A 20,784-nucleotide genomic window follows, 5' to 3' on the forward strand; every position below is an offset into this window, starting at 1 on the left:
CAATGACCACAGAGCGGACCCCACACCTCTCTGACCAGTCACTCCTCCCTCGTCTGCTCTGCTCCAGGCACACTGTGGCCTTGGACGCCTTGGAGCCAGCCTGCTCCACTTCCTGTCCACTCCCCTCTCCTCACACTCCTAAACAAACAGTCACTGGAATTAGGAAGGTAACTCCACTGCACAGCACAGCATTGGCGCTGCCTGCTGCGACCTAAGGCCACGTGTACCATCTTACGTAGGCGACACATACGACTGTGCTTATTTTTCAAAATATAAGAATGAGCAACTTCTACTGGTATTTCATTTAAATTTACAGCAGTAACTCCTTATACACGCTCCATCCAGAGAATGACCATAAATCATTATACCAGATTCAATCTACTTAATTAAAACACCTAGCTTCTTAAGTATCAATTTGACCAAAACTAACACACTGGAGAGCAAAAGCAGTGGGTAACAGAAGAGATTAAATTCAATATTGCTTAAAAGTAAGAGCACATCATAGTATATTCACACTAAGACATCTATCATAACTGTTGTTACCAGCAAAAGACACCCAAGAATCAGAGTATGAAAATACTCTAAATTCTATGAACAATTCTTCTTTGTCTAGACTTGCAAACAAGACTCTTAGCTGCCATTCTGGGGGCAAACAATGGGAGGAAATCAAACAAACTTCAGTTTACTGAAATAGCATTAAAACGTATCTGCCTAAGGAATGAGTATTAAGACTACAATAACAATAAACAGATGGGGACACAGAACAAGAAAATCTTATATGTTGCCTTTGGAAAAGAACAGCAGTCAAATAGTTCAGAAACATATAAAAAAGGACTCTCTTTCCAAAAAGCTGGCAGGTCCATTAAGCTGTCCAACGGAAGAAACTGTCCTCAAATATGGTATTAATCTCAATAGCGCACAAACATATTACTACACCCCTGCCTCCTTACAAGCCAGTCTCCACGGCACAATAAGGATGATGTTCCAAAAAATGGATATCAGATTATGTCACTGTCCAGAGGTTCCCACTGCACTTAGAATAAAACAGAAACTTCTTCCCACGGCCCTTCAGGCCCCATAAATCCAGCCCTTGCCTCTCACACCTGGATGCTTGCCAAGCTCCAGCCCCGAGTCTGCTCTCTGTTCCTTGAAACTGCAAGCTCATTCCCACCTCAGGGCCTTTGCACTCTCTGTTCACTCTACCTAGAATGTTCTTTGCCCAGATCTTCATATACCTGGCTCTCGGTTCCTACTTGCATGTCTGTTGTGCTACTAACCAGCCCTTCAGAACCACCTGCTCCGCCCACCGAATGCAGGGAGCCTCCCTCACCTGCACCACCATTCTTCATCACGTCACCTTGCTGCACTGTCTTCACAGCACTTCTCACCACCTGAAATGATCTTGTTTGTCTTCCTGCTTTTTAACTGTCTCCCTCTATGCATATGTGTCATAGAGCAGAGCCCTTGCCTACCTAGTTCACTGCAGAATCCACAACACACGGGGATGCTGTCTACGCAGGATGAACGAGGGAATCAACGAGCATTCAGAACAGTTAAGATGATGGAACTATGGATGGCTTATCACAATTCTCAGGGTCGGATCTGCAGCATCAAGTGATTAAAAGCTTCTTTTGTTATCTTACTATATAAAACTTTAAAACAAGTTTGGAAGGCTAAATTGCTAAATTGCTTTGCTACAAGTTACTGGTAATATCACAGATTACTGATTGGGATGCAGAGATGCTGCAATCATAAACTACTATATTGATAGAAAGTTTCAAATATTAGTAACAATTTCAGTTACACAAAGATTCTTTGTAAAAAATTAAGTGTGACTCAATAAATTAGTAATCAAGGCCTTTGTATTAAATCATTAGGGATAACAGTGTTATACGCCAATTATATCTCAATAAAGCTGGGGGAAAATCATTGAGGATGTATCCAAATAGTACGGCTCTCCTCTCCTTCCGGCATCTGACAGGACTGCGCTGCTTCCCCGCCCCGAGTTTTAAGATAGATGTGGCCAAATGTGAGTGGAAGTGACATGCGTTGAGACAAAGCCTCTATCATCCTTGGTTCTTGAGCAACCACAACAGTAGACCCACGCTGGATGTGTAGTGAGAACAAGAAAGAAACAGGTGCTGTGTTAAGCCTCGAGATTCTGGGGCTGCCTGTTGTTAGCACAGCATAACAAAGCGTATCCTGACTGACAGGGCAGTATAGCATGGTGACCAAGAAGCTGTGCTCTGGAATCTGACAGGCTTGAGTGTGAATCAGAGTTCTACCACTTACTATCTGAGTGATCATGGGCAAGCCATGCCACCTCTCTGGACCTTAATGTCTTCACCCATAAAATGGCTATAATACTTACACGTCATAGAGTGGCTACAAAAAGTGAATTAATGAGAAAATGTATACACAATACTTAACGGAGGGCCTGGCAAGCTGGCTGAGCAAGCAATACAGAGGTGGTATTAAACTCTAGCATATCTACTTGAAGCTACTATGAGCATATTCACATCATGGAAGTTTGCTCACCTTGGATGTTCTATAAAATACAGCATTCTAAACTCTTTATGGAATGAGAGAGCCACTTATAAAGGTCTGGATTCTCCTATATAAATCTAGAAAAAACATAAGGAAAATAGCGGAACATCTCAAAAGTTAAATATCGGATGGATGTGGAATGTTAGTGAAGCAAGAAAAAGATATCTATGATTTGAAAATGGAGAGAAAAGACAATGGAGAGCGAGGGGAGAGAGTAGAGTGCCTGCTCCTCTTCCTTCCCTACCAGGCCTGGGCTCAGCTGGAAGGAACAAAGGCTCACATGCAAAGAAAGCTGGGTTCCAAATTGGGGAGATAAGAGATATTAAGAAAGGGGTAAGTGCTGAGTGGAGAACAGACCAGAAGAGAAAGGCAGACAAAGAACATATGGGTCTGGGGGCTCTGTGGAGCCCAGGGCTGGGGTTGGAGGGAGAGCCTGGCGAGCCACCACACCAGGAACGACTTGGAACATGCTGATAAGACTGAGCAGTTCAGAATGCTGCTTCAACAGCCAGTGCTTAAAATCTGGGAGGCTCTGGCCTCTGTTGCTTCTTCTAAAGGACTCACTCGCAAACAATATGGCATGCTCGCTCCCAGGACCCTTCAGTCCGTAAAACTCAACTGTCAGGCACACATGAACGAGCGATTCTGTGTTATTGTCTTAGAGACCATGCTCACCATAAGAGACAGATCTGACAGCTAAAACTCATCAAAGCAATGCTGACCGGTCCCCAGAGGGAATAATGCAACCCTAAACTCACCATCAAGATTTTAATTAAAAATCAATTTGGCTCAAGTTAAATCTTTTTAATACCTGAAATTTTGTGTAGTTATTTTGAAGTTTTTCAACATTTACTGCTCATTTTCACTGGCTGAAATGAGAAGAATAAATACAAGAGGGAAAAACATACAACGTCCTGAAACAATTCTTAATTTTTAAAAGTTACTGGAATAATTGTTGAAAAACACTCACGCCATGACATAATAGTCAGGTCTAAATATCATACTACTAATATTCTTCAAATAATGAAAATATAACTAAAGACACTGAAAATTTTACTCATAGAAAGTGGACAATTTTTATAATCCACTAAAAGTTTCATTACTACCAGACCATTTAAATTACACTCAAATCAGAAATGTGCTAACCATTAGAAACATAAGAGGACGCTTTTCCATTGATATTTGGCATTTGGCATCAAAGGCAGTCCTCTGCAGATCTGATATTAAAACCTGTCAAAAGCAAAATGAAATTGTAAAAGAGCCAGAAAAAGACATGGTTACTGCTACAGCTCATGAATGGCATGTGGACTTTCTTTAAACGCAAGTTCGTTTGATAAAATGGAATATTCAAGTGAAGGTCTGAGGTGTCAAACTGGTCTAAATACATTAGATATAAAATATTACTAGCCTAATACAGTATAACAATTAAAGCATCATTAAGCCTAAGATTAAAGTTGTAGCCACTTGAAATAAATGCTGACCAGTGATGCAACAAAAGCAATGTCAGTATTTAGATTCCACTTTGGAAGCATTCACAGTCATTCTAATCCAGAACCAAGACTCCTCTAACAAGGTCCTAGGCAGGAGAACAGCAAGCTCCTTTGCGTGACCAGGTTGGCATTAAGAATCAATCTTAAAATAGGAAAATAAATGAAATCTGTAACATATATATGCACATAACTTTGATGGACAATGACAGTGAAAATCCACTCTGTTCTCTTTTCCCTCCCCCATCTCACCATTTCAAAAATAATTTGCCTTCAAAAGCATGTCAGTAAATCTACAAGTCTTAAAATAATAGAAACCATGTGCCCCATGTGTTCGCCAGATTCATTTTTTATGATGTATGGGTCCTCTGCATTAAAATAAAAGTATTTTTGATAAAAAAAGTAATGAAAAGAAATCGAAAGAATCCATTCCAAAGATTTCACATCTCTCAATGCAACATGGGCCTGAATTTATTAAACTTGGCCACGTAATAAAATTGGACTTGTGATCTCTAGTTAGAGCTACTTATAAATGATAAAAAGGTGTCTGAAGTTTCAGTTGATGAAGGATATAAAATGTTTTCAAGTCTGATGGTTCTAACCTAAGCACTAAAAATTACAGACTCCACATTTTTAAGTTTTGTCCTTCATATTTTAAAAAAATATGTTTATGAAGATTTCAAAAGAAAATGCTTCTGACACCCCAAAATTTCTATAACTGCAAATGAAATGATATTAAGACAAGCAAATAAGAATCCTGCTTTAGAATATATTAAATCCACATAACTGGCTTTACTCATCGGAACACCTTTGAGGCTACAGAAATATCCATAGCAGAACTGCTAAATCTCCAGGTAATCCCACACCTCCTGTAAGGAGACACACATCTTACATTTCAATATCTGCCCTCCTGTTTTTATTCTATGAATATGTTTTTCAAGGACAGAATGCTTAAATTTTCCCATTTGATCAGTTTTGGTCTCTAAAAACAACTTTCGATCTTCCCTTTACAAACAATGGGTAATTACAAAGTATTAAAAATGAAAGCTTAATAAGCTTCAAAACAAAAAACAAAAAAAAACACTACAGTGTGGCAGAGGAGAGGTTAAAAAAAAAGAAAGTCTGAACTAACGTTTCTAAGAATGAGCCCTCTACTCAGGGTTCCACAGAAATGGCAACCCATGCCAAAACAACGCACGCTCCACTCCACGAACAAACGCACACTGTGAAAGCAATGAACTAATTAATGGTATTGAGAAACAGAAAGGAAAATCCGGGAGGAATGAACATGTGTGTTACTGTCTTTTAAAAATCAAGAACTGGCCCAACATCTAGGTAATGTATTTGTATAAATTCTTATTTTGAAACTCACCTGATTCATTTTCAATTCCTGTTGTGTTCTGAAAAGATACACACAACAAAGAAACTTCTTTGATTACATGAGCCCTAAAAAGAAAAACAGACAATTGTAATATGCACCTGCCTACAAATTGACAGTGATTTAAAACCACATACAGAACTGCAGAATCTGCTCAAGGGCTATTCAGAAAGCAACTCCACGTCAGATCAACTCAGGTCTATGCCAAGAGCTTACTTTGCAGATTAATTATGTACAATAAAATAGATTTCTTACTAATCTTTACTAGGGCTTCATTGTACTCTACAATTGAAAGCAGATTCATTAGAATAACATCAAATCTTTCCTTTGGAATTACATCATTCCTAAGAAGAAATAAATTAGCTTTGTTAATAGTCAGAAACACAAAGCTTTGCTGAGAAACTGATTATGCAATGTAAATATCCTTTTATTTCTATCAACACGGTGTTGAATACAAACACAATTAAACCCCTTTACATTACTTTGTTTCTCAAGTTCCCAAAGTAGAAAGGTAGATTTACTAACATTTCCAGGGGGAGTTCTCTTCAAGGAACAGGACAAAATCTTGTAGTAAAATGCAAACGTTTTAATAAAAGCTGTTTGGAAAGAACTACGATAATTCCTTTAAAATTTTTGTTCAATATTATTCATAGTATAGTAAAACAAGAAGACGACAAAATCATTTCTTGTAAATACATATGACATACTTGTTTCTAAATAATCTATGAAGAAATTCTATAATTTCTGCAACGTACATCCTAGGAGTCCTTTGAAGTCATTCATAAGTGAAAATGGTGCCACTTTAAGTAGCACTTCCATTGTAATATTCTAAATGTTTTCAGCATGTATATATACACACACCATTAAGCATAATGTTATTTCTTCAGAGACTTGCTTATAATAATTAATCTCTCCTTCCTAGACCCCCAAGACTCTGACCGCATTGTAATTTTATGTTCTAATTGTTAATAAACCAAGGGATGTGTAACGTAACGAGATCCTTCGTACTAGATCTATCGCCTGCCCACTAGCAAAAAGACAGTGCTGTGACATTTTACCCCCATTCATTAGTAAGGATCGTTTTGGGGTTTTTCTCCTTGAGCTAATTAACCACACTCACCTGATCACCTTTAACAATCAAAAGCACTATATTTAAGTTAAGACCTAGTCATCTGAACTATTGTTTACTCATAATTGGCACAAGGAACGTATTCCATAACTTGCATCTTGTTAGAGAGCTCAGTGCTGGCCAAATGATTATAAACTCTCAGTAAAGTAAATACTCAGTGAACACAATTCCAGATAACTGGAGGTTACCCCCATGAAGTTCACTCCTTTAAATTTCAGATTTGAGCATCCCTCTCATATATATTTAACATGTCCTTCCTTAGTATACATCCTATATTGAACATAATCGACCCTTTTCTACGGAAATTGTTATGCAGTTACAAACGTGTTATTTGAGTGTCAGACAGTGATGAAGTTCGTGGCCCCTGAAGGCTGCATGCCTGATACCCTCTACTGTAAATGCCTACTGACTGCCACACAGTGCCACTAGGAGGACCCTGTGAGACACCTTCGGCCCCCAGGAGCGAATGAAACGGCAGAGGTTTCACTTGCTCTCTTACTAAGCTTTTCTAAATGGATTTACACAGGGAGTTCTCTTTGAAGAACAGACCAAAAAAACCTGCAGTAAAATGCAAATGTTTTAGGCAACATCTTAGCAAAGAGCTACAATGCTTTATCACTTCCTTTGGTTTGTCTTTTCCTTCTCCCAAGAACCACTAGTATCACCATCTTAACTATCATCTCCAAAGCTTCTTCTAAGGCCAGCAGGCACAAACCAGCTCAGTTCATTTTCACAAAGTACTAGTTGACATCCTCAACTAACAAGACACAGATTCAAGGAAGCTGATAGGTCAGCCAGTCTCATGATTTTGGTTTCTCCTATTGCTTCTTAACCATTTTTCACCAACTTTTTACTCCTGCCTCCACTTGAGCACCTACTATGTATGCGGCACTGTTTCGAAGCAGTAAGCAGAGCACCCCTGCCCTCTAGGGGAAGAGACCCACCATAAACAAGTGAGTAAAATGTGCAGCACGTCAGATAACAAAAGTGCTTTAGAGGAAAATACGCAGCAGAGGACAGGGAGATGGGGATTACTGTCTCTGTCTCTATGCCTGTGACCCCAACAGCGTGGTGAGAGAAGGCCCCACTGAGAGGGGGCCATCTGCATAAAAGCCAGGGAGGAGCTGTGAGATACGAAGGCGGGGGAGGGGCAGCGTAAGGAACTAGGAACATGCCGTGAGAAGCTCCCAGATGGCAGCACGCTTGGGTACTGGAAGGGAGGCACGGATACCAGTGCTACGGGTGCACAGTGAGTGAGAAAGTGGAGGAGGTGACGTCAGAAAGGTGTGGGGGGACGGTGGAGCGGGGGAGACAGATTACGTATAGGCTTCCCAAGGTAAGCACTGTTCACCAGAATGGTTACAGCTTTTCCACCCAGAGATGGAAAGCCACTGGGAGGCTCAAAGTGCCAGAAGTGACCTAATGTGACTTAGATTTTGAAGGAGACTGTAGGGAGTAGAGTGGGGGCAAGCAGACCTCTTAAGAGCTAATGCCCCAATCAGTCTAGGAAAGAGATGATGATGGCTTGGCCCAGGGAGTAGAAGAGATGTGAGAAGTACATGGATCCTGGATATATTTTATAAATAGAGCCCTCAAGATTTGCTGCCAGATTAGACGTTAGGTGCGAAGGAAAGGAAGTAGGGGATGACACCAGGGTTTTTATCCTAAGGACATGGGAGGATGGAGCTGCCATTTTCTGAGATGCTGCCTCCTTCTTTCCATCTGCTTCCCATTTGGTTTTCCCTCTTTATTTAAGCTTTTCTCCTTTCCTTTTCCTCCCCTCGTCACTGCTAGCTCACAGGCACAATTCAAACAACTGAGATAAGATGACATCTGATACCAAATAACGAACATATTCAAGTACTTAAAACGTTGTATTCTTTCATTTATTTCAATGAATCTCAACTTTTTCTTAATAAAAAAGTTACACTATAATTGAGACTGCTACATGATTAATAATCCTCTCTGACTTTCTAGGCTGTCTGTTCCCTCATTGTCCAAATAAGAATGCACTCATCATTTTTTCCAGAGAAAAGAAGGATCTTAACACCTTTATGAAGAGTTCACTGCCCACCCGTATGTGTGGGCTCTCCTCCCCGTCACGTCTAACCCTAACTGCTAAAAACCAGACCTTCATTTTTTCCCTCTCCCTCTTGACTCACAACATTGTCAAATTATATTTTTAAAATATTTTACAATATCAAAAGTATTGCAAATCCCATATCGACTCCTCAAATGATTTTTTTTAAGTTAGATTAGTAAACTATACTAAAAACAAGGAGTGTTAAAAAAAAAGAAGCGAGACCACTGCGTTTGGGGCTGGGCAACTCCTCCCTGTGCGGACTGTCCCTTCTGGCAAGGCCATTTAGCACTGCGCTGCACAATCAACGCCAGCAGTGCCTCGGATCACTTTGACAACCAAAAATACCCTGCCCCCATCCCAAACACCCTCCCGGTTGAGACCCTCTGCACTGCAGTAATCACGTGACTAGCTGCAACATGCTGATATATTTCAAAGCAACTTCTGACTCAAAGTTGTTATTGGAGTAACATCCTTAAGACCCCTCTAGGACTGAAAACCCCTGTGGAAGTGTCGCGGCAATCCTACGTAACTTTCATATTGTGTTGACCTCAGCACTGTTTTTATACCCACTTAACACAGATACCTCAACGTCAAAGTTTTATCAAATGTGAGGAGTTCAACTATCAATCCTATAGCGTAGAGGCAGAGGGGACTCTTTCCACATATATCACTGAAACTTATCTATTCTATCAAATTTCTTTAAAATGCTAAACAATTAAGTGTCTCTGGTTTTCCAATGGTAAATACTGAAAATCTTAAAATCCCTAGGACTACTCCGACCCCACTTACGCCTTAGTTTCTTTGTTGAATTTCTATGCCTGACCAAACTTTCTTGAATATTTCTACATATCCATCCCATTCCACCTTGCTGACATTTCTCAGATAAAGTACATTAGGCAGACATACAAATTTAGAGCACCTGAATCTTTATCACCAACTATGCTCTACTAATAGCATACACTCCTAGAAAAATAAGAGCTTGATCTTGATTTCATATATCTGATTTTAATAACATACACGTACCTAACTTTTCAAGATGTTGCTTCCAAATTCTAGGACAAATCACCCTTACAAATATTTAACTTAATAATATCATACAGATAATTTGATTATACATAAGCAGTATCAATACAGCAACAATAAAATAATTCAGGTCTTTATTCAAATACTCATCCCTTAAAGTGTCAAGACAACCTCAACAACTGTTAAGCTTCTGTCATCTGATATGGAGGGCCGGAGACCAGGAAATCTAGAGATGCATGAGACACCCGAGTCCCCGGGTCAGACTAGCCCTGCAGCCTCAGCCATCTCTCCGTCACTCATCCTCTGAGACAGGGCAGATCAAACTAAAGACAGACACAAACGAACATTAATGCCACTCATATAACACATTATACTGCCATATCTGACCTTTGTAGATTTGTAAAATCTCAAAACTATACGAAAGGTAAAGTAAAAACAACAGCAAACTCTTTAAGATTAGCTGAAATCTGGGAGGGAGGGGAGAAAATCAGGAAAATAATTATTTGATTTGATTTGCACATTCACCTTAAAGTCATTGAGACTATTTTACAATTATTCTTTTGGATCACTTTAGATCTTTTGGGGCTACTTGGAAAATAATGAGTTAAATATGCAACATTCATTTAGAGGTCACTAATATTAATTATCTTATAATTACTTTAAGTTGCAAAAAAATTCCACATTGTAACATCAAGACTCAGAAGAGACTTTAACTTTTTTTTTTTTTTTTGAGGAAGATCAGCCCTGAGCTAACTACTGCCATTCCTCCTCTTTTTGCTGAGGAAGACTGGCCCTGAGCTAACAACTGTGCCCATCTTCCTCTACTTTATATGTGGGACGCCTACCACAGCATGGCTTGCCAAGCAGTGCCATGTCCGCAGCCGGGATCCGAACTGGCGAACCCTGGGCCGCTGAGAAGAAGAACGTGCAAACTTCACCACTGCGCCCCCGGGCCAGCTGAGACTTTAACTTTTAAGACTCAAGAAGCAACATATAGCTCAGGGACAAACAGTAAAACAGAAATAAGTAAGAGAACTAGTATGGCTGTATCAAAATTTAAAAGGTTATAAATGCACTGAAAACATGGACTAGATGCAAAAAAAGTTTTAAAATTACCATTTTGTGAAAGGAGTCTTAGAAAGTTTACGGCCTACATAGGATTCGAAAAATGTTCTAAAATTAATCACTATGTAAAGTAGATCTTTCATGGTAAATAAATATCATTGTAGCAAACAGAGAGATTAAGCTTTCAGTAGAGTAGATTTACAGTGTTTAACACTCAACTTACTCTGACCAAAAGATTCTTGCAATCCAGAAACTTCTGGAAAAATAATTAAAAAATCTACTATGCAAACTTCTCAAAAGCAGTTTTTATTAATTTACAAACACAGCAAATGCACGCATCACAAACAATTACCACTCATAATTCCTACCAGCAGAATGAAATCACCAAATTACAACCTATAAATTCTAGGTATCAACATGAAAACATTTAGCTCCTACTTGGATTAAGCAAAAAAGCACATATGTCATAAATACTGAATCTGCAAGGAATTTGCTAAACGAAAAATCATTTCCTTTTCTAAAATAATGAATACAACTTCACAAGAACAATCATCTAGAACATCCAGTTTCACACTAAAAATATACCCCCAACCTTCCTTTGAAATGGCAGACTATATTATGAAATCAAATAAGCTAAAGGGAAAAATCAAACACGATATGTTCATCATTTTAAGAATCAGGAGACCGTGTGTATGTGTAAAGATAGACACTGAAAAAATAGCAAAGATTTGGTAAACTGCTGAATCAGAGGGTATGAACTCTTACTGCTTGCAACTGGTTGCTCACGTCTCTCGCCCTCTAGAATGATTCTATCTAAGGCAAAAAGGCAATGGTATATCAGAGCATACCACACAGAGGAATTTCCCTACCTAAAAAATATACCAAGAGATAGAGAACAGAATGCTCACAAATAAACCAATAATTTTTCCCATTTCAATAAACTAGTTTCCTCAGTGAGGCCCAGAACACCACAGACAAATATCCCAGGGCCCGATTCCCCAAATTCATAGCGCAGTGTCCTGCCACAAACCTAAACAAGAAAGCAGGGTTTAGCGAATTTACTCCAGGTGGGAGAATATGGTATGACAATAGTTTCCACGTTCCAGAGGCTGAAAACAGAGGGTCCGCTGTTCTGAATGGCTTTAGAGCTGCAGAGCTCCAATGAGAAAATGAGGCTGATTAGAGCTTTTGTCTGAAATACGTGAGGTAAACACACAGTAGAACATATATAAGAGACCTGCGGATATGTGAGGAAAGTACTATAAATGCAAATTTAGACTATGGCACTCTAGGGGTTTTTTCCTCCCCTAGAATCTCTCCTTTACTTGAAGGGGAAAAAAAGATCAAAGAGAAATTCTTCAAAAAGTACTGCTCCACACATCCACTAATAAAGAGCAACTGCTGATTATTTATCACTTAACCTGGTTGACGGACAGCTATTAATATATGTTCTCCCTTATTCTTTTGATTAAATTAATACATCTATGTCATTATATTGTACTGAACACGTAATTTATCACATTATAAATTTCAGGTTTTGTTTAGGGTTCCTACAATAATTCCCTCTAACCCCACAACTAAAAACACTTAGTTTCTCTAAAGAAATTAAAACATACTACTCTCACCGTAACAGCAGGATGTTCCTCCCCTTGCCAGTAAAAACAAAAGAATCATTGTCAACTTTCCTGCATGAAGGAACTCCATCCACTCAAAATACCCATAAATTAAAAAGTCAATTTCCTTTCCTTATTTTCAAGACTACTTGTCAAAAAATAAAGATAGAAAAATTCACATGAAAAGGTGGGTGGGCAAGAATACAAATGCTTTCCAGCCAGTCCCTGCTGTCTGACGAGAACTGTGCCACAGATTAAAGATTCTATTACAACTCCCATCTCTCCCAGAAAAAGCCCAACCTGAGCAACTGCTGACTGCATATCCTGCGAAAGAACCCTAGAAGCAAAGACGTTCCTACGGAACGACACTTTTCTAACATTTTCCCTATGTTACATGCGTAAAAACTTTCAATTATCATAGGAAAGAATTGACTTAGTTTTTTTTCTAACACTCAAATGCCAAGCTTGCAACTCAAACACAAAACGTCTAAAGCAAGATGCCCCATGATAGCTCATTTCACAATTCCCAAATTAAAACGAATTCTCCGTTGACCCTTTGAGTTATTGTTTTTGCACTGGAGTTGCCGATGTGGATGTTACTTTGGGGGCTAAACATTTAAAATTGAGGGATTTTCAGGAACCCTGCAAAATACTTCTGAATTTCTTGAAAAGGGGAAGGAAGCTTCAGCAGCGTGATGGGCTGGTCCTGGCACTCAAGTATTCATTTCCTCGAGTGAAGACCCTCGAAGCATAATATAGTCATCTTGCAAGGGGCTGCTCAGACCGTTCTTGGTTTTTCCCACACAATAAAATACATAGGAAAACTCACCTTCCAAAAACTACACATAAATGACAAAGCGGCTTCCTAAATTCATAAGTGAACCCACCTAAAGCAAGACTGGAAGTTCCAGTAGATACAGTGACAACCTAAACTATATTTTGCCAAGATGCCAGGCACACTTATCTCACCAAAAGATTCTATAGGTCTTCCCCCAAGAGTTTGTCAAGGCATTTAGTATTTTGGTAGGAAGTGACTCATCTACTTAAATAAAATCTGTGGTTTAGGGTCTATCCTCTAACTATAATAGTTAACGCCTACTGTTTGCAGAGCAATGTCTGTTTACTGCTCTACAGTTTAAGAAGCTCTGGTACACATGCGAACTTTTTTTTTAAGGACAGTATGTTTCCTCAAAATAACATATTCGTAGTTGTTGTTTCAAGGTAAAGATAAATGCCTCCCCATTTATGATAAAACGGATGAGAGACTACCTCTTGGTGCTACCAGCTGTGGGAAAGCAAACAGTGGACTCACGCGAGGGTCTGGGCAGAGCAGTGATAGACTAGATGGGACAGCTGTTGGGCAGTCTGAGCGCCAGGTTAAACGGCATCTTGCCCTGTGGGGAGGGCTGCCCAGATGTGGTGTGAGGAGTTGTTGTCCTTCCCATCCTCCCTCTCGACCTACTCCGAAAGCCCTGAAGGTCAGAAGAGCCACTTGGAGGCAGAGCCAGGAACAAATGCAGGCAGGAGGTCAGGGGAAGAGCCCAGTTTCACGACTGGCCATCAGGAAGGCAGCTTCGGCCACCTGGGATGAGCAACGTCAGCCACAAGGAGTTTCTGACTGAGGAGTGCCACGAACAAAACAAAGTCTGACAGTTTAAGATTATGTTGACAGGAAAGAGTAAGCACGTAGGTGGGGAGAGTACAGTCAGAAAGACTGAGGCCAGATAAGCCGGTTAAGAATCTGAGATGATAAACGAAAAGGGTTTGAACCACAGATGACAGCTGAAAAGAAACAAAAAATATGACCGACACTACAGAAGAAAAATGGACAGAATGTGTTTTCTAACTGAACAGGAGGCAAAAAGAGATGATGAAGATGAGTTCAAAGTCTGGAATGTGACTGATTGGAGGAATGAATATATTTTAGCGATCTAGCAAGCCAGGAGCAGGGATGGTATTTAAGGGGAAGGTAGGTGGTGAACTCCATTTGAGAGACTCTGAAGGGAGGCCAGACAGCCACATGGAAAGCTGCATCTATCAAATGGAAAGCGAGGTCCTGGCACAGAACGGCTTTCCAGGCTGGGGATTTAGAAGGCTTCAGCCGCAAGGGGGTGCCTGGGGCCAGACAAAATCACCAAGGGAAAAAATATCCAGAGAGAACAGTAGAAGACAAGGATTTGGCTTTGTGAAAGGGATGGAAGAGATTAGAAACACACTCACCCCCCACTCCACCATGCTCAGTAAGGGGAGGTGGGGGGAGGCCAAAACTCTAAGGACTCAGACATAACTTGGAAGGTTTCTCTCAACAACAACTGTGCCACATTATCCCTCAAGACCCACTGTATGAAGAAAAACTCCTAAGAAAAATGCTATTAATATTTTTGAAAAACCTAAAGTATCTCAAATTGCTTGCATATTCTTCACCTATTCATCTCAAAACATCCCAGTGAAAGAAAGAAGTAACCATTGTTTCCACTTTACAAATGGGAAGAGCTGAGAGAGTAACTGACCTCCCCCTCCACAGCCAGAAATAACAGGGCCGCCTGATCTGGGATACAGTGTGTCCTGGACACCCAGGCAGGGCTCAATTCAGTTACCAGGGCCTTGACTGACACAACACTTACCTCCTGAAAGAGGTGACCTGCCCTACTCAGTGACCTCTAACAAGTAACAGAGCTCCACAATTAACACCTAAATTTATCGCAAGAGCCCTTCTTTTTAAAACTCCCACTTTCAGATGTACTTAAAAACTAGGTCTTTCAGAATTTTGGCCAAGTCCCTAAAATAAGCCTCACAGGGTGAGAAACATTTAGAATGTCATTTTTAATAGTGATACTCCAAATTATGCTTAATTTATATTGTCTTAATAAGGTCTTAGGTTGTGTGCAGGATTCATACTGAACTATATAAAGGTTCGGTGAATTTCACAATTCTTTTCAAATTTTGATGACATCATTTAAATTATTTGAAAATGCCACAGAATTTTCCCACCAGAGTTTAACGTAGTCTTAGTGGAAGTACTTAGAAAACACACGTAAAATCTGTAGGTTTTACCAATTTCCAGACGGGCTGCCCAACGTAATCAAACTAACAGTTGCACCTAGCTTTACATATTTCAGGCAAGCCGTGCCAAGAAGTCGTTTAGCTCTTTCAAAGCAAAGCCTATCATATGATTTATTGCAAGAGCTACAAAATACTCTTTTCACCAAAATGGCTGGCAAATATATAAGTACTCTGTGAAACCTCCTTTACTGCATGTTCCAAAGGACTAATAAATGAAAATACAGTATAGGCATGACAGGAACCCAGACTCTGAGAATAAATACTATACACTACTGAGAAAAAGATTATATGCATATTTCACTCGGAATCAACAAGATTTACTACATACAATAACTAACTCATGCTTCAGGGAGGTGGGGGTGAGGAATGAAAGGCATTCTTTTTAAGAAAGAAAATTCAAATGACACAGGCTTTCATTCCAGTGAAATAACACAGATATTCTATGATTCAGAAAACCAATTGTGGTCCAACAGCACATCTCCTTTTTATGTTTTATTTATCAGGAAGTCCTAACTAAAGATTACTTACGCCACAACAAAACTTCAATCTATCCCATCTATACTGTTAAGGATTACAAATGAGGATTTGACAACTTAAGACTTTTTTCACCCTAGGAAAGTTGCACTGATGAAGCAAGTTTGTCATGAAGAGCAATAAGCTATCTTTCAATTATAAAGCAATAAGTTAAAGTTATGTAAGCACTTCAGAAGTAAACCTTTATTTCCTCAAGATAAATTCACCACTTTCAGTGCATAACACTGAATCGGTTGTTTTAAAAAAAAGGAGATTTTAGAAAAACTAGTTTGGCTTCTACAGTCTTCTAGGGGCTGCTTAAGGCTCGTTTTCTAGGAGAAAAGACAGCTGTTTCCATGCTAGTCAGTATAAGAAACCACAAGCTTAAATTATTCACCATGTACCAACTCTACGCAAATTTATTTAAATTTCATAATAATTTAATCTACATACTAGGCATGGCGTTCATATGTCACGAAAATTCCTTCGCAGTTTCCAGATTACCTCACATTGCTTTATCTTTCGCCACAAAAGCAAAACTTCTGAAAGTGACCATCCAATAAAGTCATAAAACCAATTGCAGGAAGGAACCTGCACAGGCCTCTAAGTCCACTGCCGCCTTCGAGGTGGACTTCATGTAAACCATGCAGTCTATTCTTACAGGTTTTGACTAAAGAGATTCCAGAAACTGCTTCAGCGACTCAACCACCCAGTCAGATGAGCCTTCCTTCAACGCAGCAGTTGGGAATGGGGGCGATTTTGCCCCCCGAGGGACACCTGCCAACCTCTGCAGACTGGATCAGCTGTCCTGACTCGGGGGAGGTGCTCCTGGCGCCTGGTGGGGAGAGGCCTGTGAGGCTGCTACAGTGTCCTACACTGTACAGCACGGCCTCCACAACAAAGAACTACCCAGGCCCCAATGTCCACAGTGCTGAGGTGAAGAAACCTTACCTTAATGGAAGCCAAGTATTGCTCTCACTATTGGAGTCCACAGCTTTCAGTTGCTCTAAGAAGATGATACTTACAGCTCTAATACTTCTAACTTCAAAAGGAGAGAGCCAGGGGGCCGGCTCGGTGGCGCAGCAGTTAAGTGCACATGTTCCGCTTCAGTGGCCCGAGGTTCGGATCCCTGGTGCGGACATGGCACTGCTTGGCAAGCCACGCTGTGGTAGGCGTCCCACATATAAAGTAGAGGAAGATGGGCATGGATGTTAGCTCAGGGCCAGTCTTCCTCAGCAAAAAGAGGAGGATTGGCAGATGTTAGCTCAGGGCCAATCTTCCTCAAGAAAAAAAAAAGGAGAGAGCCAGAATACTACCCCAGACCTCTAACCAAATGCTCCCAAGGGTGACAGCATAGCCGATGGGCAGCAGGCCAAGCGCAAGGCAGTGGACACACGTCAGCAATATCAGTAGTAACGACTGTCAGGTAATGTCCCCATCATCTGGAAACTCCCCGTATCTACACTTCGCCATGTAATTGACAATTTCCCCCACTGTCCACCTACTCCCTTTTCACTCCCCACTACACAGTTTTCTAGTGGCAGCCCACAGGTTTTTTTTTTTTTTTTCTGCATGAGTATTAAAAATAGCATGAAAAGCAAATCAGAGAAGATGAAAATAGTAAATAACCTAAGGTACTTTCCATCTCAGAAAGTCTATGATTTAACAGGACTTAAAAGGTTTGTAAATCAGATCTTGAACTTGAAAAGAGATCGGCAGCGTAAAGAAACAGTCCCATGAATAAACATCTAATGTAAAATAATCATCAAAAGAACGTGTGCAGATATATGTACGTAACTGCCCAGACCCGACTGAGGGAGAACAGAATAAAAGGGAGCTGAAAGTGAACGCTGCTTCTTATAACTGCATTGGCAGGAAAAATGCATATGTAGAGGCTAAAAAACAGAATTTACATTTTCACATATCTTAAAAGATTACAGAATTTTGAAATTCACAGTGGAAAAGCCTTTTGAACAAATCTTAATGACGAGAAAATCTCAGCCTACAGAAACCTTACTGATCAATACGGAATTGATAAATAAATTATGACCTATCCATATATCACACAGCCATTAAAAATCATAATGAAAAATATTTACCAGCATAGGTATAGGCTCACAATATTGTAAGGGAAGACAGGTTACAAACAATATATACAGTATGATACCAATTCTGCATAAAATGTAAATAACAGGAGAGAATAAATACATATAAGTAAAGAAACACACACGCGCACATCAAGAGAGACCAGGAGGAAGTCTGCCAAAATGTTAACAGTGGTTATCTGCGGAGTGGGAAGGTTAGAGCTGATTTCTATTCCTTCTTTGTGCTTTTCTCTATTTTCAAACTGGTCTACAGTGAGACTCTTGTTATGTTTTGTACAGTACTTACAAAACTAATACATTATTACAAATTTAGACCGCATTGTTTCTGGAACTGTCCACAAAAAGGGGGGGGAACCCAAATCTGAATATGCCAGCGTTTTCCGTTGAAGAAATCACCTTGAGAAACAACAAATGGCATCTTTATTGAGCATTATCATGGTGTGCCTGGCAGTTTATTCTAAGCACTTCAAATGGACTAAGTTATTTAAATCAAACCAAAAATACCCCTGGAAGGCCAGAAGCTGTGAACGAGTGTTGGTCCCCCTACAAATTTCAGTCTCAGTTTCCACACCTTGAAATGAGGAGGTTTATTAATAAAATGATCTTTAAAGCTCCTCTCAAGGCTACACTGAGGTCCTGCGCGTAAGAGACTGTGGTCAAGTGTTCGTAAGGAAGCTTGGAGGGAAGGACGGGGCAGCTGCATGCCATCTCCAAAACAAAATCCTACGAAAAAAGAACACAGGATTATGTGTTTCGGTTCCTCCTCCTTAATATTTGTAAAGCAAAAGTCATAACATGTTAAAAAAAAATTTTTAAGGCCCACATTTTTCCAATACTTGGACGCAACTGATGCCATCAACACGAAGTCTGGCATCAGAGGGAAGAGAATCATTGAAAGGTTCCGTTTGTTGTCAAACCTTGTGGCTGCTTTTTGTTAACCTGGAGTTAACAAAAACTTTCAGAAATATGTCAGTGGCTTTCGGGGAAGACCATTTTAGTGTGTGTTTCAAGGGAGGTCAGGACCTAACTGGGATTCACCCAACGGCGTTGCACTTCTGAAATAAAACCAAAACCTCAACGCAACGAGTGGAAGGAAACGGGGGCCAGCGTGGATCGCCTGTCTTGGGGAGAACTGCAGCCGCGTGGCTAAGGGAACTGGGGCTTCCCGGTGAAACGGGGGGCTGCTCCCGCACTCACGGCCCCACTGACGGCGGCCGGGCGCGGCTCCGGGGTCCACGCGTGGGTGGGCGGCTTGGGGAGGACACTGACCCGTTAGGTCTACTTCGGGTCCCACCTGCCACCATCAAAAACAGGTTGGCGAACATCGTTAGTAACGAAATTAACCACATAGAAGTGCACGTCTGTTAAAAATAAACACAAAAACACCGGTGGGTCTAGGATGGGAATATTGAGGGAGACCGTTTCCAGGTTTCAACCACACAAACTAAGCATCACAAAGACGCAAGACACACAAGACACACAAGAATGCGAGGGTGGAAGGCACCTTCGGCTGGAACACAAAAGAGAAAAGCGAAGCGACTGGAAATTGGGGCGGCCCGGGCCCCGCGCGAGCCCCGGGACTCGCAGCCGCCCGCCCGCGTCCCCTCGCGGGGCGCGCGGCAGCCCAACGGCGACAAAGCCAGCCCGCGACTTCCCCGGGCGGGCCCCGAGGCCGGACCGGGCGCTGGGCGCCGGACGGAGGGACCCGGCCGCCCCCGAACCGCCGGCGGGGCGCGCTTCGTCCGGGGCCCCGCCGGCCCGGGACGCCGGCCCTCGGAGGGGGCGCGTCCGCTCGCCCGCCCGCCCGGGTCCCCGGCGTGTCGCCGCCGCCGCCGCCGCCGCCCCCTCGCGGGCAGGAACGGGCGTCCCGGCGCCCAGCCCGCCGCCGTCCCGGAAGCCGCCCGCCCCGGCCGCCTCTTACCTGCGCCGCCGCGCCCCACGCCTCAGCGCGCCCAGAGCCGCCGCCCGCGCCGCCGCCGCCGCTCCGCCCGCCCCGGCGCCCGCGGCCGCGCCGCCGCCATCTTGGCTCCGGTCGGAAGTGACGTCGGGCGGCGCCGGCCGCGGCCTCCCGGGCGCTCTCCGCCCGCGCCCGCGACCCCGGGCAGGAAGACCGCCGGCCGCGCGGGACCCCCTACGCCTGGCCGCCGCAGGGCCCCGACCTCGCTTCTCGCGGGCCCCGACGACCCCGGACCGTGCGGGCCCTGACTCCTGGCCCCTCGGGCCCCGACCCGGAACCGCGCGGGCCCCGATCTCGCTTCTCACGGGCCCCAACGACCCCGGAACCGCGCGGGCCCCGACGCCTGGCCGCCGCAGGGCCCCGACCTCGCTTCTCACGGGCCCCGACGACCCCGGACCGCGCGGGCCCCGACGCCTGGCCGCCGGAATGCCTCGCGCTGTCGGGCCGGTCCTCGCAGGGACACGGCGGACCCCACGGGCGGCGCCTCTGAAGGCAAAGCCCAGCGGCCGGTGCCCCAGCTCCCCGCATCCAAACCGACCGCCGTAAGGGCTGGGATTCCGCGCTACTGAAAGTTCCTACGAGAATCCCCAGCCTTTATTGAAAGGAAGGACAGAGGGGTCACCACTAAGACCCTGTCGGATGAATAAACATAGACCCCATTCGTCGCTGCTCTCAGAAAGACTCGTCTTCCTTCACCCAAAGACATCAAACTGTAAGAGGGCCGATGCAGCCAGGTTTATTTGCTCCTTGGTTGCAAGCGATTGGTTTCTGCCCGCCAGCCGTGTGCCTAGCGCAGTGCTTTAGGGGCTGCGGCCAAGGCA

General features: G+C 42.6%; 1 protein-coding gene across 9 annotated transcripts in view; it reads right to left on the reverse strand.

Annotated features, from left to right (window-relative positions):
* The window catches only part of PRDM2 (PR/SET domain 2), a 127,588-nt gene extending 107,549 nt beyond the window's left edge, over positions 1–20,039 (reverse strand). For 3 of the 9 annotated variants that reach the window (XM_070511016.1, XM_044769725.2, XM_044769719.2), the window contains exons 1-2: positions 19,928–20,039; positions 5,407–5,480 (exon numbers count right to left, since the gene is read on the reverse strand). Coding sequence is in view for 2 of the 9 variants with exons in the window: in XM_070511018.1 (XP_070367119.1) it covers positions 3,694–3,777; positions 5,407–5,415 (93 nt within the window). In the remaining 7 variants the exon portion in view is untranslated. Of the gene's footprint in view, positions 1–3,693; positions 3,778–5,406; positions 5,481–19,927 lie in introns of all 9 variants that reach the window. The other 6 variants (XM_070511018.1, XM_044769722.2, XM_070511019.1 and 3 more) reach the window with 6 other exon arrangements.
* Positions 20,040–20,784: the final 745 nt, after the last annotated feature.

The sequence above is a fragment of the Equus asinus genome, chromosome 5 (genome assembly GCF_041296235.1).
Source record: "Equus asinus isolate D_3611 breed Donkey chromosome 5, EquAss-T2T_v2, whole genome shotgun sequence".
Lineage (NCBI taxonomy): Eukaryota > Metazoa > Chordata > Mammalia > Perissodactyla > Equidae > Equus > Equus asinus.